Here is a 15974-nt window from a genome sequence, read left to right as displayed (position 1 = left end):
TAACAGTCACAGTTAGTTCCATCTCCAACCCGGAACTGCGAGCCAGCTCACGCAGTTTTTAGCAGCTTTGGGAGGCGACACGTTTCAAACGCAGCTCTCCTTCTCATGCCACCACTTCTTGTCATCGTCACAGTTCCCGACGTGCAACGTGACATAAAACGACGCATCAGCCTTGTGCTGTAGCTAATCCATCTCCATTTCAATGAACTCGTCATTTTCCACACCCGTAAAATCTCTTCCCCCATTCTGGAGCCGAACGCACCGCTCTCCGCCTCTGAGTTTTAAGTCACTGAGACGAAACCGGCTTTGTTCCGCTCTCCTATGTCTCTGTCACGTCCCAACGCCCTTCGCCGCTTCCTCGTCCGTTTCCCACTCTTCTAACCCCCGTTGGATCAAGCGTACGTCTCCCCTGACTTCAGCGCCACCAGCTCGGAGTCTTCCGTGTGGCGGCCGTTCAAGTGTTCGCTGTTGCAGTCGTGGTGGTACATGAAGGTGGGCACCTCGGTGATGGAGGTGGCTGTGTAGGACGTGGAACGCATGGAGCAGTGGTCCCGGCGCCTCTGGCCCCACTGGGTCTTATACTGCATCCACTGTCTCTTCAGAGTCGCCTGCACCTGGAGCACACACGCATACGCACGCACGCACGCACACACACACACGCACGCAGGCACACACACACACACACACACACACGCACACACACACGCACGCAGGCATACACACACACGTGTCATAGAGCTACACTTGTGGAGATACTACAGTAGACCCGCTAAATAAAAGTGGTGGTTCAGTGGTCATAATTATGGTGAGAATCTTATATGATATATGATAATGATATAGTTGATGTTCTGTAGGTAACACCTGGACCCTGTTTTCAGGTCAAAGCAGTGACCTTGCACCGGTGAGATCACATTGCTTCCATCAAACTGGGAGGGGGAGTGCCATTTTGAATTGTTGAATTGAAACAGCCGAGATTTTCTAGACCCAATTCCTGTACACATCAGTGTCGAAAGATTTTTCGAAAGCATAGATCATAGGCAAATAGTCGTTGGAATTATATTTAGTAGGCCTACTTTGACTCAACAGTTTGTTGGCATTCTGCGATGCCCAAAATCCATTGGCCTTTCACATGGTAAAGTGTTATATACTGTACATTCTAATACAGTACATTTGTTTTAGTCAGATGTTCTATTTTTGGCTGCGACCAGCAGCTCTACAAGTCACTGTCTGTCTGTCAGTAGGTTGGTCCACAAAAAGTGGGGGTGGGAAAAGTTAGCACCAAGATTATTCACACACTATTATTGACACAAATGATGACAGTAATTGTTGTTGTCCAGTTAGACAGAACGTTTTGCTTGATGCCACAAATACAGCATGAAAGCTGTTCGTCTCACTGACCTAACATGACAACAAGACCACTGAAGAAACAAGGCAGGTCTGTGCACTTTGTGTCAATGCACCCTTTATTACCCAGCAACTGGATTTGTCCTTTGGACACATGCTAATTGTTTATGGCACTTTGAGTTAAGCTAATGACTTATGGCTTCTCATACATGAGCTAAGAATTGACCAATTTTCCAGGCTGAGAAATAACTCCAATGTATAAAACATGACTCAAAGCTGTTAATTACCTCTGCCCACGGAGTTGGCCAGGCCAACAAGTTGGCCGAGAGGAATATGTTTTGGGCCAAATGCTAACGCCTCTGCGCCGGTGCACGATACGACCCTAAAAACCTTCTTGCCTCGTCTCCCCGTATTACTCACTCAGACTGACATGCTATCTAACGAACTGCAAAAAGTGCCTAATTCAGCCTAACAACACATAGCATACTGTGGGGGCCTCTGCTTTGAAGAGTCCTGCTCACTTACACAATTAATCTGTCAGCCTAAACGTTCTCCACAACACCAGTAACATCAGAAGCACACTTTAATCAGAATGAAAGTCGTTCCTTTGGAGAAGTGGCTGAATCAAGTCAAAGATGCTCACTGTCAAACGGCTACAGACAGGGCCTGAAAGGCTGACAGGAGACCTTGAAAGCAGAGTGAATTTCCAGCTGGACTTGAAAACTGAGGAGTCATTTTATCAATTGTCTTACTCTTCACCTGACGTGACCCTACAGCTTTTTCTGTCACAGCAACCTGTTGCAATTCTATTTCATCATGACAGATGTGGACAATTCTGATCATGTTACAAATATTTAAATAAAAAAATAGGGAAAGGGTCCATATCGGAGAAATTGCCAACATTCATGGGCCACTCTTTAATATGCTGTCAGGTACAAACACAAGGTATCCGAGTGCTGACCTGGAAAACGATCTGTGAAAATGTCTTGATTTCCTGTCCAAATGTCCTGACGGAGTCCGATGTCTCATGCATAATGCCATAAGCAATGAGCTGTTTTATTGCTCCATGACTGGACATCTCCTGAGTCCCATGTGCAGACTGGCCTTTACAAAAGGACAAGTGCTCTATCAAACCTGAAGTGTTATTTTTAGCAGGACACCAAAAATGGAAGGTGTTTGGGGTCCAATAACCTATACTTTACATGTTATCTGGCACCAACACCCTACTGGAGAGCCATGACATATCACTGACTGCATTGAACCAATTCCACACACAAAACAAAAATGCTAAATTGTATGAAATTGCAAATGGTACTTACCTCTCCATTGAAAAAGCAGAATATTGTCGCCACCAGTAAACCCTGGAAAAACAAGCAAAACAATCAAGACGTGCACCATTATAGAGCTCAACAGTCACGTGACATCAAACGTCAAACGTTCATCCAATCACATTCGCTTGGCTATCCTGCGTCTCTTTCTACAGTCTGTGGTCAGACAGACAGCAGTTTCGCTTGCTAGCCTGCATGAAAGACGCCACTGTGTGTTTATGTTTTTGATATAGTCTGGTCTCTGGTTTATAATGCTGCCGCTACTCTTGGCAGTGCACGTATGTAGCCTACAGACAAATAAAAAAGAAAAGATAAAAGATTAATGAGAATTGATCAAGGGTTATATAAAAACAGTGTCAATGCCCATTTACTCATTCTAACACAAGAGTGACATGTATAAATATGATAAGAGCTTAAGAGAATCTGGATTATAACTCACTCAGATAAACATGTGAATGTTGTGTGATATGCAAGGGTTGTTGGTTTAATCCGAGCCTCAGGCAATTTCTTAAAAAGTGCTCACATTATAAACTGCAGCAGTGATCCTTCTTTATCATCACCAGTAGTTTGAACACTGATAGAAATAAGCTGATGAAGGAGACTAGTCAGTCCCTGACTCTAGCTCAACTCACTGGTACAAATCTCACCTGTCTCACTCTTTATGCTCTGTGTTATTGTCAGTGTAAATACAGTGTGTAGAAATCAGAGGCTTAACTCCCATAGCTCAGTCGGCTGAGTGGCTGTGTCACTGTCTCTGTCTGACAGGTAGACTGTTGGTTCGATTCCCGATGGAGGAGACATATTACAGCACTGCCCTGTCTTTAACATCACCAGCGTAGCGCCTCCTATGGCAGATACACAGAGCGACACAGCGCCTCCTACAGATCTACAGAAATGGACACTGTGGACAGACTGCAAAGAGATCCAGACATGTCATATACTGAGTCTAGAGCAGTTTATCAAAAAGTTATTTTTACGCCTAGCGGCAGCCAGGCCAGAACACAAAAACGACTTCCAATGTCAGTAAAGTTTCAGCTCTCTGTGGTTTTCTGTCTCATAACACTCAGCTCATGTCTCTGCAGAGGTCAAGGGGGAGAACAGCGCCCCCCTTAGCTCCAGGTAGTGGCAGCAGAGCGAGAATCAAACCCACAACCTCTGGCCCCGGTGTCTCTGTGTGTATTATTCCTTCACACCACCAGCTGCCCTTCACACTCACAGCTCTTCTCCGGGCGCTCTTGTCTCTTCCCTCTGCCTGTCACCATTCAAAACTGACTGAGGCTTGAACCCACGACTGCAAAAGTGGCTGAGGTCTCAATATTGCCAAGCCTAGTCTCTGTGCCACCAAGTCAGACTGATTGAATGAGGTTTTCTCAGGGCTTTAAATTACTCTTTCCTCTGGCTGTCATTCAAAACTGACTGAGGATCGAACCCACAACCTCAAAAGTCACTGAAACTCAAACCCACAAGCTCCAAACTGCTAGACAGCAATCCAACTCTCTGAGCTAGCGGGTAGGGGTGTCACAATATATCGTCCGACGAAATTTCGCGATAGTAAAACGTCACGATATGTATCGTTGAGATGAAATCTCATATCGTGAAAAAAAAAAAAAAAAAAAAAAAAAAAAAAAAAAAAATCCAAAAATAGACAAAGAAACGTCTTTGTTTGTTGAAGTTCAATGTGTGGAAAGTAGTTCAGTTGAACAAGTCTCTGAAGAGACACATGAGAAGTTATTCAGGAGAGAAACCATTCAATTGAGTTTCTGGCAAAACTGTTTACTTGACAGGAAAAACTGAAGATGCATAAAAAATAGACTAAGAAAAGTCTTGTTGTTTGAGTTTGAAGAAAAGCTGAAGATGCATAATGAGAATTTATACTGCTGAGAAACCTTTTAGTTCAAAGTAAATCTAAGTGACGGTGTAACTCATTCTATTTCAAGATAAGCCTTATCTCCAATCTCATGTTTTCTAGTTGTTATTGTAATAACAATTTCCCACAACAGCATGTTTTGTATTTGTGCATTTCAAATAAAATACTACTTTTCCAGTCATATATTGTCATTATTCAAGTTTAAAAAAATATTGTTAAAATCGTATCGTATCGTATCGTTATCGTGAACCCAGTATCGTGATACGTATCGTATCGTGAACTGAGTGTATCGTGACACCCCTACTAGCGGGTCATAGTGATTAAGACTAGAAGATTAAAGTATAGTCTTTATGCATCTTAAAATATGTTTTGAAGGGACCTTTTAAGTTGAATAGTATTTTAATTATATTAATATATCATGAGTTTCTATTCGCCTTGCACAGAAAACCTTTTACTTTTATACTTGAGTACATTTCAGAGCCTGTACTTTTTTCCTTTTACTTGAGTAGGCTAATTAAGTTGAATCAGTACTTCTGCTTTACCAGTCTTTTTTTTACACAAATAACTGTACTTCTACTTAACTCATTGAGTGCCAGCCACTTTTGGAGAACAGACGCTCCCAGTGCCAGAGTTTCAGAGCGTTTTCAGTGATTTCTCGAGGCCCACAGAATATTGTGTGATATTACTATGTAAACACCGAACACGCAAAAAGAACGATGAGACTCTCTTCTATCATCAGCAAAAACAGGTTTATTGATATAATTTTCCGTTCTTTAGTTATCAGCCGGAGAAGATAGCTTGATTTAACCAAAAACAGCCATTTTTTTCTAGAAGCTGAGATAATGAGCCTTTTGTGAAATTAAACATTTCAAGCACATCACTGACTCTGAAGCTAATATTTTCTAATGTAGTCACACCTCAAAAATAATTTCCTTCAATAAAACAGTGAAGGCCAGGGAATTTTGTTTGGCAGAATAATATTTTTTAGCTGCAACCAGCAGCGCTGGCCCCTGCGTGTGCTGCTGGTTGCAGCTTCTTGCTGGTCTTGATTTGCTACTGGTGGGCATCGGATATTCTGGCTTGCGTTTGCCAATCCTGTCCTGCTGTCTGGGTCTGTCTGGGTGTTGTGTGCTGCTCTGCGTGCCCCCCCCCCCCCCCCCCCCCCCCCCCGCCTCAACTGCAAACCCCACCTCCGTGGGAGTGTCTCTGGTGGCTTTCTGCTGCGTTTGCTGTGCACAGTGAAGCGTGCGCTACATCCAGCTTTTTTACAGCGTTCCGCGTGTGTTTGTCACCGGCTCCCACGCTCCCAGTTGAGAATAATAACAACTCCACGGCTGATCATGCGGATGGGCTGTCGCAACGGACACGGAGGGGCTCAATTGTGGCAGCAGATTGGCTGCTGCAGGCACAGCTAACGTTATGCTTCATGCATATCGATGCATACGGATGCGATGCGATTTCCGTTTCCCCAACGACTTCTTCTTTGTTTTTTCCTCACCTTTCTGTAATCTGGAGAGCACTGTCGCCACCTAAGGGTTCTGTAAAATAGGTTATACACATTCAATAGCTCCCATATTGTAAGAGGCGATGTAAGAGGCTTAGATCCACGTCCCACCATCAAAAAACGCAATTGACGAACATACTCGTCCTTGGCACTCTACGTTACTAAACCAATTGACGAACATACTCGTCCTTGGCACTCAATGAGTTAATCAGAGCATCAATGTGATTAAATTTGGAATGACAAGAAAAAATTACCCGTCTGTGCAATAGGCTAAGTAGGCCTAAATAACTCAGATATAGGGTCTGCAATTGTAACGTTCCATATAATGAAGTCTCTCATGCTTGTTGATTTAATGATTGTTTTGCACCTGCTGCTCACGTTTGAGATACTTCTGGCTCGCCTGGAAAGAAGGTGGGAGCAGCCGAGTACAGTCAGCCAATCAGAGGCAGAGAGGGGCGGGTCATGCCTAGCCTTCGCCATCATGGGAAAAAAAATATCGCATACCGGTAGTACAGACTTCACTTCATGTCAGCTGTCAGCCTGTCAATCAGCTGTCAATGCGGTTTGTTGCCACACAATAAACCAGCGGTTTGTTCCAAGCCAGTGTGATCCTTGACTCACTCTCACAGCGAGCGACTGATGCCAGCGAAATTTCGCTCGAGTTGGGATATTTCATCTCGGGCGACGAGCAAATTTTCGCCCTATCGCTCTGTCTCTGGACGCCCAGCGATTTTTCTCCCGGGCGAATATATGCTCAATCGCTCGTTTACATTGACTTTGTATGTAAACTCGATGCCAGCGAAAAACTTTAATAGGTCGGTTTAGACTGTTTTCAATAATGAAGACTACTTCTCTAGTCAATGTCTGATTAACCATCCCATTCACTAATCCATTGTTCCTTTCCATTCATCTCTCTCTCCCCCTGCAGCAATGCCCTGTTCAGGTTACATCAGCCATTCATAAATATGCACGCCCCCTTTATCCCTGTCCAATCAATGTCTCCCACGCTTTCCCTCTCTTTGGCTGCTGGCCAATCACCTAAAATCAGTCTTCTCGTATTCTGCAAAATTGTAACTCACCTTGTGTGTCACCCATAGCTGCTGAAATCCTGTGTAGCAGTCGATTCACCCCACCTCCTCCCCTGAACACCACCAATGTCATGGCTCCAATAGAACTCCCTATGGGGGTTCTCTATCCTATAAATCTCTGATGCCCTCCTCATGTCTCAGAGGAGTGTTGTTTGTTTCATCATTAAAGTTTATTGTACTTTCCTTCTAGTCTCTCATTATTGAAGAGAATTTAAAGAACCTACCTGGTAGTTAGATAAAGAACCTACCTGGTAGTTAGATAAAGTGCCTGCCAGGTAGTTAGATAATGTGCCTACCTGGTAGTTAGTAAAGTGCCTACCAGGTAGTTAGATAATGTGCCTACCTGGTAGTTAGTAATGTGCCTACCAGGTAGTTAGATAATGTGCCTACCTGGTAGTTAGTAAAGTGCCTACCTGGTAGTTAGATAAAGTGCCTACCTGGTAGTTAGATAATGTGCCTACCTGGTAGTTAGTAAAGTGCCTACCTGGTAGTTAGATAAAGTGCCTACCTGGTAGTTAGATAATGTGCCTACCTGGTAGTTAGTAATGTGCCTACCAGGTAGTTAGATAATGTGCCTACCTGGTAGTTAGTAATGTGCCTACCTGGTAGTTAGTAAAGTGCCTACCAGGTAGTTAGATAATGTGCCTACCTGGTAGTTAGTAATGTGCCTACCAGGTAGTTAGATAATGTGCCTACCTGGTAGTTAGTAATGTGCCTACCAGGTAGTTAGTAAAGTGCCTACCAGGTAGTTAGATAATGTGCCTACCTGGTAGTTAGTAAAGTGCCTACCAGGTAGTTAGATAATGTGCCTACCTGGTAGTTAGATAAAGTGCCTACCTGGTAGTTAGATAATGTGCCTACCTGGTAGTTTGTAATGTGCCTACCAGGTAGTTAGATAATGTGCCTACCTGGTAGTTAGTAATGTGCCTACCTGGTAGTTAGTAAAGTGCCTACCAGGTAGTTAGATAATGTGCCTACCTGATAGTTAGATAAAGTGCCTACCAGGTAGTTAGATAATGTGCCTACCTGGTAGTTAGTAAAGTGCCTACCAGTTAGTTAGATAATGTGCCTACCTGGTAGTTAGTAAAGTGCCTACCAGGTAGTTAGATAATGTGCCTACCTGGTAGTTAGATAAAGTGTCTACCAGGTAGTTAGATAATGTGCCAACCTGGTAGTTAGATAAAGTGCCTACCTGGTAGTTAGATAATGTGCCTACCTGGTAGTTAGTAAAGTGCCTACCTGGTAGTTAGATAATGTGCCTACCTGGTAGTTAGTAAAGTGCCTACCAGGTAGTTAGATAATGTGCCTACCTGGTAGTTAGATAAAGTGCCTACCAGGTAGTTAGATAATGTGCCTACCTGGTAGTTAGATAAAGTGCCTACCTGGTAGTTAGATAATGTGCCTACCTGGTAGTTAGTAAAGTGCCTACCTGGTAGTTAGATAAAGTGCCTACCTGGTAGTTAGTAAAGTGCCTACCTGGTAGTTAGTAAAGTGCCTACCTGGTAGTTAGATAAAGTGCCTATCTGGTAGTTAGTAAAGTGCCTACCTGGTAGTTAGATAAAGTGCCTACCTGGTAGTTAGATAATGTGCCTACCTGGTAGTTAGTAAAGTGCCTACCTGGTAGTTAGATAATGTGCCTACCTGGTAGTTAGATAAAGTGCCTACCTGGTAGTTTGATAAAGTGCCTACCTGGTAGTTAGATAAAGTGCCTACCTGGTAGTTAGATAAAGTGCCTACCTGGTAGTTAGTAAAGTGCCTACCTGGTAGTTAGATAAAGTGCCTACCTGGTAGTTAGATAATGTGCCTACCTGGTAGTTAGTAAAGTGCCTACCTGGTAGTTAGATAAAGTGCCTACCAGGTAGTTAGATAATGTGCCTACCTGGTAGTTAGATAAAGTGCCTACCTGGTAGTTAGATAAAGTGCCTACCTGGTAGTTAGTAAAGTGCCTATCTGGTAGTTAGATAAAGTGCCTACCTGGTAGTTAGTAAAGTGCCTACCTGGTAGTTAGATAATGTGTCTACCAGGTAGTTAGATAATGTGTCTACCAGGTAGTTAGATAATGTGCCTACCTGGTAGTTAGATAAAGTGCCTACCTGGTAGTTAGTAAAGTGCCTACCTGGTAGTTAGATAATGTGCCTACCTGGTAGTTAGATAAAGTGCCTACCTGGTAGTTAGATAATGTGCCTACCAGGTAGTTAGATAATGTGCCTACCTGGTAGTTAGATAAAGTGCCTACCTGGTAGTTAGATAAAGTGCCTATCTGGTAGTTTGATAAAGTGCCTACCTGGTAGTGCATGAGTATGTGCATGATGTAGTCGAAGACTTCTCCTGCCAGACGGCTCTCTGGTCTCCAGGGAAAGATGACAAACTGTATTCCGAGCAGCGGCACCAGGATCAGGGTGGCTCTCACTGCCTTCATGTACATGTTGGACTCCGCCCGGTGGGTGTCCCTCAGCTTGGTCACCAACACTCTTACAATGTTCAGCAAGAAGAACAGGTTCACCTGAGGGAAAATACAACCAATAAGAATGCATGCCCAACAAATCTGACACATTTTGTATAGACTTACTACAAAATGACTTCCGTGATTAGATTTTCAGTCACTGAATATCTGAAACTTGAAATGACCTCTGACCTCATTCATCAAAATGAATGGAAAATTACTCAAGTCAACTAATATGAAATGTTACAAAATACTCTGTCGACTCTCTGTAGGCGGACTATCCAAAGTGTTTTAGCGAACAGTGAATTAAGCAGAGTTAGCGTCAGAGCTGAACTGACTTACAAGAAGTGCTGCCATTATAGGACCATGGACCACGTAGAGCAGATGGGTCTCCACACTCATCCAACAGCTGCAGAAGGAAAAACAGACCAGCCAGTACTGTCCACTGCTACTGCCCAAAACACACGCATGCACGCACGCATGCACGCGCACACACACACACATACGCACGCACGCACGCACGCATACACACACACACACACACACACGCATACACACACACACACACACACACATACACACACGCACACACGTACGCACATACACACACACACACACACATACGCATCATACGCATACACACACATACACACGCACACACATACACATGCACGCACGCACGCGCACACACACACACACACGCACACACACATACACACACACACATGCACGTGGATTTGCATACTCTCATTCTCTGTCACGCACAGACAAGCACGTGTATAAACACCTCCTGTTTATTTGCAGAAGGTTTTGGAACATTACTCACTTGTCGTCAAAATACTCCTTTCTGGCCACAGCGTGGATGGACGCTGGCACCAAGGGAAATCCTTGGACAGGAAAAAAAAAAGATGGCAGCCATATGAGGTCTCAAATGAATTGACTAAAATCTATTTTGTTGATCATGTTATTGAAAAACGTTGTCCGTTGTCACATGTTGGTCTGACACTTCCTCATCAAATTAATTAGTCTTTCACTATTATTATTGTTTAAGAAAGTTGCAGCATCAAAATACAACAACATCTTTTGACAGGTATAGATAGGCTACATTCTTGGAAAAGCTGCAATATAAACAGAGGACCAACTTTGTTAAACCAGGTCATCCATCCTCATTTTAACAAGCTAATTCTATTGTTCCAAGCCTCACAGCACCACATGGACAATTTCCTTTGATAACCCTATTAGCTTTTTAATTTTAGCCCGGGCATATAAACATGCATGAATGCGTGCATGCTCCATTTTCAGACGGCAATGAGGCCCTGCAGCATACCAGCCCCAGATGGACCTCACGAACTGACTGGCTCTCCTCCATCCACACAGAGCGCACATGACCGACGGCCAGCCTCAAGGACCACCACCGTCTGCTCACATGATAGACACCAGCCTCAAGGACCACCACCGTCTGCTCACATGATAGACACCAGCCTCAAGGACCACCACCGTCTGCTCACATGTTAGGCACAAGCCTCAAGGACCACCACCGTCTGCTCACATGATAGACACCAGCCTCAAGGACCACCACCGTCTGCTCACATGATAGACACCAGCCTCAAGGACCACCACCGTCTGCTCACGTTAGGCACCAGCCTCAAGGACCACCACTGTCTGCTCACATGATAGACACCAGCCTCAAGGACCACCACCGTCTGCTCACATGTTAGGCACCAGCCTCAAGGACCACCACCGTCTGTTCACATGATAGGCCCCAGCCTGAAGGACCACCACCGTCTGCTCACATGATAGGCACCAGCCTCAAGGACCACCACCGTCTGCTCACATGATAGGCACCAGCCTCAAGGACCACCACCATCTGCTCACATGTTAGGCACCAGCCTCAAAGACCACCACCGTCTGCTCACATGATAGACACCAGCCTCAAGGACCACCACCGTCTGCTCACATGTTAGGCACAAGCCTCAAGGACCACCACCGTCTGCTCACATGATAGACACCAGCCTCAAGGACCACCACCATCTGCTCACATGATAGACACCAGCCTCAAGGACCACCACTGTCTGCTCAGTATAGACACCAGCCTCAAGGACCACCACCGTCTGCTCACATGATAGGCACCAGCCTGAAGGACCACCACCGTCTGCTCACATGATAGACACCAGCCTCAAGGACCACCACTGTCTGCTCAGTATTGACACCAGCCTCAAGGACCACCACCGTCTGCTCACATGATAGACACCAGCCTCAAGGACCACCACCGTCTGCTCGGTTAGTCCACTTTATAGACACCAGCCTAAAGGACCACCACCGTCTGATCAGTATAGACACCAGCCACAAGGACCACCACCTTCTGCACGGTTATTGTCGACTTTATCGGACAGACCGCTCCCATCATTCCAGGTCAAAAACAGGACAGCTAGGCACGGCACTAAGCGACACAGGGACCAATAAAGCTGTCAGCGTGTCCAGGTTGACATACGAGGATCAGATGATTAGGGTCCCATCTTGTCACCAGGCTGAATGGCTTCTCAACAATTTATTTCTGAGCTGGCATGGTTCTTTCTGAGTCCAGCTGAACAGAGTGCGATGAAATATGAAGAGTAATGATGGGAGACGGTGGAGGAGTCAAGTACAATCCAAAGCTACTAAATGACATAAGAAATATTTTGCAGCCCAAAGCACAATACCCAAGTTCCCAAGGAAGAAGCTGTCAGCAGCTGGCAGTTTAGCAGGAGCCTCAGAGCCTGGTGTTGACTCAGCTCCCTGACACAAACAGAGGTGCCACAGGGAGCGGTGCTTTGATCAGATGTCATGTGGGACGCAGTGACTCACCCCAGCCCAGGAGGTAGTACCAGTGCAGGTGCTGCTCCTCGGCAAACACGGCCACCACGATGAGCGTGTGCAGGTAGATGCCTTCACAGAGCATCCAGAAATAGTTGCAGCCCAGCATGTACATGTGGAAGAAGTGCAACACCTTACAGCCAACCTGCAGAGAGGTGAAGACACAGGACACACACAGGGGTTACAGATCGATCGATCAATAGATGATCGATCGATCGATCAAATCAATCAATCAATCAATCAATCAATCAATCAATCAATCAATCAAACAATCTATCTATCTATCTATCTATCTATCTGTCTGTCTGTCTGTCTGTCTGTCTGTCTGTCTGTCTGTCTGTCTGTCTGTCTGTCTGTCTATCAATCTAGACTACATTTAACCACTTGTAATAGTGGCTCAGCTGGAGACAAGAAAAATCAAAGTGTTTTGCAGGAAACACAGACTGTTTCTCCAACCAGGGAACAAAATCATTAGCCACTATTACCCTTTCCAGGGAAGAGGATGTTCATTCATTTACCCCCTCAGGAGGTGAACTGAACCCCCCCCCCCCCCCCCCCCCCGCTGGATATGTGGAAAAATAACAACTAAAACCGGTACAATGATGTTTTTCTTAATGCTCTAATTGTGTTTGTCTCATTTCATGCTAGGAACAAAGAAGGAAAAGGCATTATGCCTATGCTTTCCTACACAGTAATTATGCATTTCTATTTATATATCCAATAATATACCATGACAATGTGTGTCATTATGTATTCTGCTCCTTTGAATGAGTTATTATTTTCATTTGTCGACGTAAAGCTGTGACTTACTGTAAGTGATATTGTAATTGAAATACATTCTCGTCTCGTAGCAATGCAGTATTTACCGTAATTGGAGATAGTTATATTATTGTAGCAGTAGTATTGTCATTATTTCATAGTTATTATGCTGACTAAAGTATTGATTTAATTCGTTTCACGTAACGAGAACACAAAAGGAAGAACATTTTGTATGATAGAGATTCGCTGTGGCGCCACCCGCTGGCTCATTCACGTTGAAATTCCTGGTTCCCAGCCGTGTGTCCAAGAGCATGTGTGCAGATATAATTCAAAGATACTGGCATTGCTATTAGCTGCTAGGCTAATGTCCCAGAGGTCTTCTTACACAGCTAAAAAGACATGTCAATCGTTCACTTCTAAACCATTAGCCACATGTCTCTTCTTCTCGTCCCCCATCTCTCCCTTTCTTCTGCAGGAATCTCTGCTGAAACAGAGTCCAGAGCCCTCTGATATTTCTGAATGTGCCGAGAGTTAGTTCACTCATTTTGGAGCCTGAATCCTTCTTGTTTCACACTTTATTGCGTTCCACTTTAATTCAACTACTCCTGACTTGGCCACAGCTGCTATTACATTTACATTACAGATATTTGTCTGGCTTGCAAATCAAGTGGCTATAGAATGCGTAGGCGCTTCTCATGCCTTCAGCCTCCCTGGTTTGACCTAAGCTTCGGGGATTCACTCCCCCACACTGCAGGCAGGCCAAATCAGGCTCCCTATCATCACACCAAATAGAATGAGACAGAGCGTGTTTTCTCTGAGAGAGCAAATCTCCACCAAAATCCACCGGCTCTAAATCACCAACACCGAACACAAGCCCATAAGTCTAACCTTGGCAGTGCAAAACTTCAAAATGTTCCTCAAAAGACACATGTGAGTGAAACTCAACCAACCATGGTTTGCATACTTTTCTCCTTCCTCTTTAGGAACCGGGGCCGTGGCGACCGATTTTGTTTTGACGTGCAGCAGTGTGTTCGCCCGAATAGACAGCGCAGCGCTACATCTGAAAGTGTCAGCTTCAAAACAAACCTTCTGACAGAAGGCGAGGAGAGACTTGAAAAGGAGCCACTGCACAATAATATATATCTATCTATCTATCTATCCTCACGTTGATGCTGAGGGCTGTGGTTCCAGCTCGCTGCTTCTTGGAGACATCTGGATCGGGGGGATCTGAATAAATAGTGCAGTGAGGACGTGCCAGGTAGATTTGGGGAACGTGACTGCATGAAAGCGGCGGCTCGGTCGGGGAATGGATGAAGTCCAGATCCAGATGGAGTCTCCTTCCTCTGTCTTCTCCTCCTTCCTCTGTCTCCAAAACGCTTCGTATACTTTGTACGGCCAAAGACGCCTTGCACCAGTACAAAGCAAGCAGGGGCTAACGGGATTGTATGTGAGAGAGCCAACTTTGACACTCCTGTGTGTTGTTGTGTCACTTTGATCATCTGAAGTTCTTCCTCTTTTTTTTCCTTTTTGCCTTTTTATAGTTGTTGCTTCGTTTCACACATTCAATTTTTTTTTAAAGATGAGGGCCTCTGATTGTGAAAGCTGATCGTGGACTATTCTGATTCCATTTTTCAAAGATCTCAGTCACTATAATAAGGCGTTCCGCTCGGCGGGCGCAGTATTTCTAGTTTTAATAAACTACCAGTTTACCACATACATGTATTATAAACTTGGATTTTAAGAGCGTTTTATTCTGAGCTTTCAGTTACCCTTTCATTTATTCCAGTCTACATAAGTATAGAGAAGAAGATTCTCTAAAAACTACAAGACAGACCAAGTCAACAGCTATTTTAATTATTTTGATTTCGTTATAGAATTTAAAAAACAAGGAGTGTTCCTTGAAAAGTAAGTAGTAGCACATGAATTTATGTCCATTCCTGATAGCAAGGCATTCCTCGGAGGCAGATTTATCATCTTCACCCTAATGTGGACCTGGAGTTTTCAAAGAATCCACATCTGAAACTCAGCGTGGCTCCTCTGCGAATCTGGAAGAGCGAAGAGAGCAACAGCTCTGGGCAATGTCTGGCGATACTGTCAAGATACGGCACCGTGAGGTAAGACGTAATTTATAGGTTCTTAAAATGGCGGCCTGTTCTGTAAGTTTTCATATTTAAAATATGGGCGGCCACCTTGATTTTAATTTATTTGTGATGGCGTTGTCTCGCACACGCTTGAATTACAAAGGAGTCCGCAGAAGAAATTAGCATGCATAGTACGGTACATCATCTTCCCCTCATGTTTTACTCAGAGTAAAATTATGAACGCATCTGTGTCTCATTTTAAGAAATAACAGTGGAGCTGCTCGTGTCCTTCATACAACATTCTATTAAATGGTATCTGTCTCATAAATTAATATGTTGTTGTAAGAGCAGGACTTTCCATCCGGATAGTAGCCCCAAATCTGTGCGGTGGCTATAGACAGCCAAAGTGGAACGTCGCTTCCTGCTTCAGCACTGTACCAGAGATTTCCATACACCATTTATTTTCCCACATACATTTCGTAAAATGCGTATATAAATTGTTTTACTTGTTCGAACCAAACGGTTCAGATATATTTAGAAACAGGAGAGATCCCATAACATTTCACTCAGACCAAAATGTTTAAAAAAAAACGATTTAAAGATTTTTCTCCCCGGTGTTCTATGGTCTCTCCCGATTCTAAATATAGCTGAACCATTTGTTTTGACCAAGTAAAACTATTTTTATAAGCATTTTACGAAATGTCTAT

General features: G+C 44.2%; 1 protein-coding gene across 1 annotated transcript in view; it reads right to left on the bottom strand.

Annotated features, from left to right (window-relative positions):
• Positions 1 to 392: 392 nt before the first annotated feature.
• calcr (calcitonin receptor) overlaps positions 393 to 15974 on the bottom strand; it is a gene marked incomplete at its 3' end in the record, with an annotated part of 73535 nt that continues 57953 nt past the window's right edge. The window contains exons 11-16 of the mRNA XM_083645783.1: positions 12419 to 12572; positions 10401 to 10461; positions 9917 to 9983; positions 9416 to 9634; positions 2664 to 2705; positions 393 to 614 (exon numbers count right to left, since the gene is read on the bottom strand). Of these exons, the coding sequence (XP_083501909.1) occupies positions 393 to 614; positions 2664 to 2705; positions 9416 to 9634; positions 9917 to 9983; positions 10401 to 10461; positions 12419 to 12572 (765 nt within the window). The remainder of the gene's footprint in view (positions 615 to 2663; positions 2706 to 9415; positions 9635 to 9916; positions 9984 to 10400; positions 10462 to 12418; positions 12573 to 15974) is intronic.

Source organism: Poromitra crassiceps (genome assembly GCF_964638095.1).
Source record: "Poromitra crassiceps genome assembly, chromosome: 11".
NCBI lineage: Eukaryota > Metazoa > Chordata > Actinopteri > Beryciformes > Melamphaidae > Poromitra > Poromitra crassiceps.
Note: the sequence above shows the minus strand (reverse complement) of the source record. Positions and strands in the feature narration are given on the sequence as shown.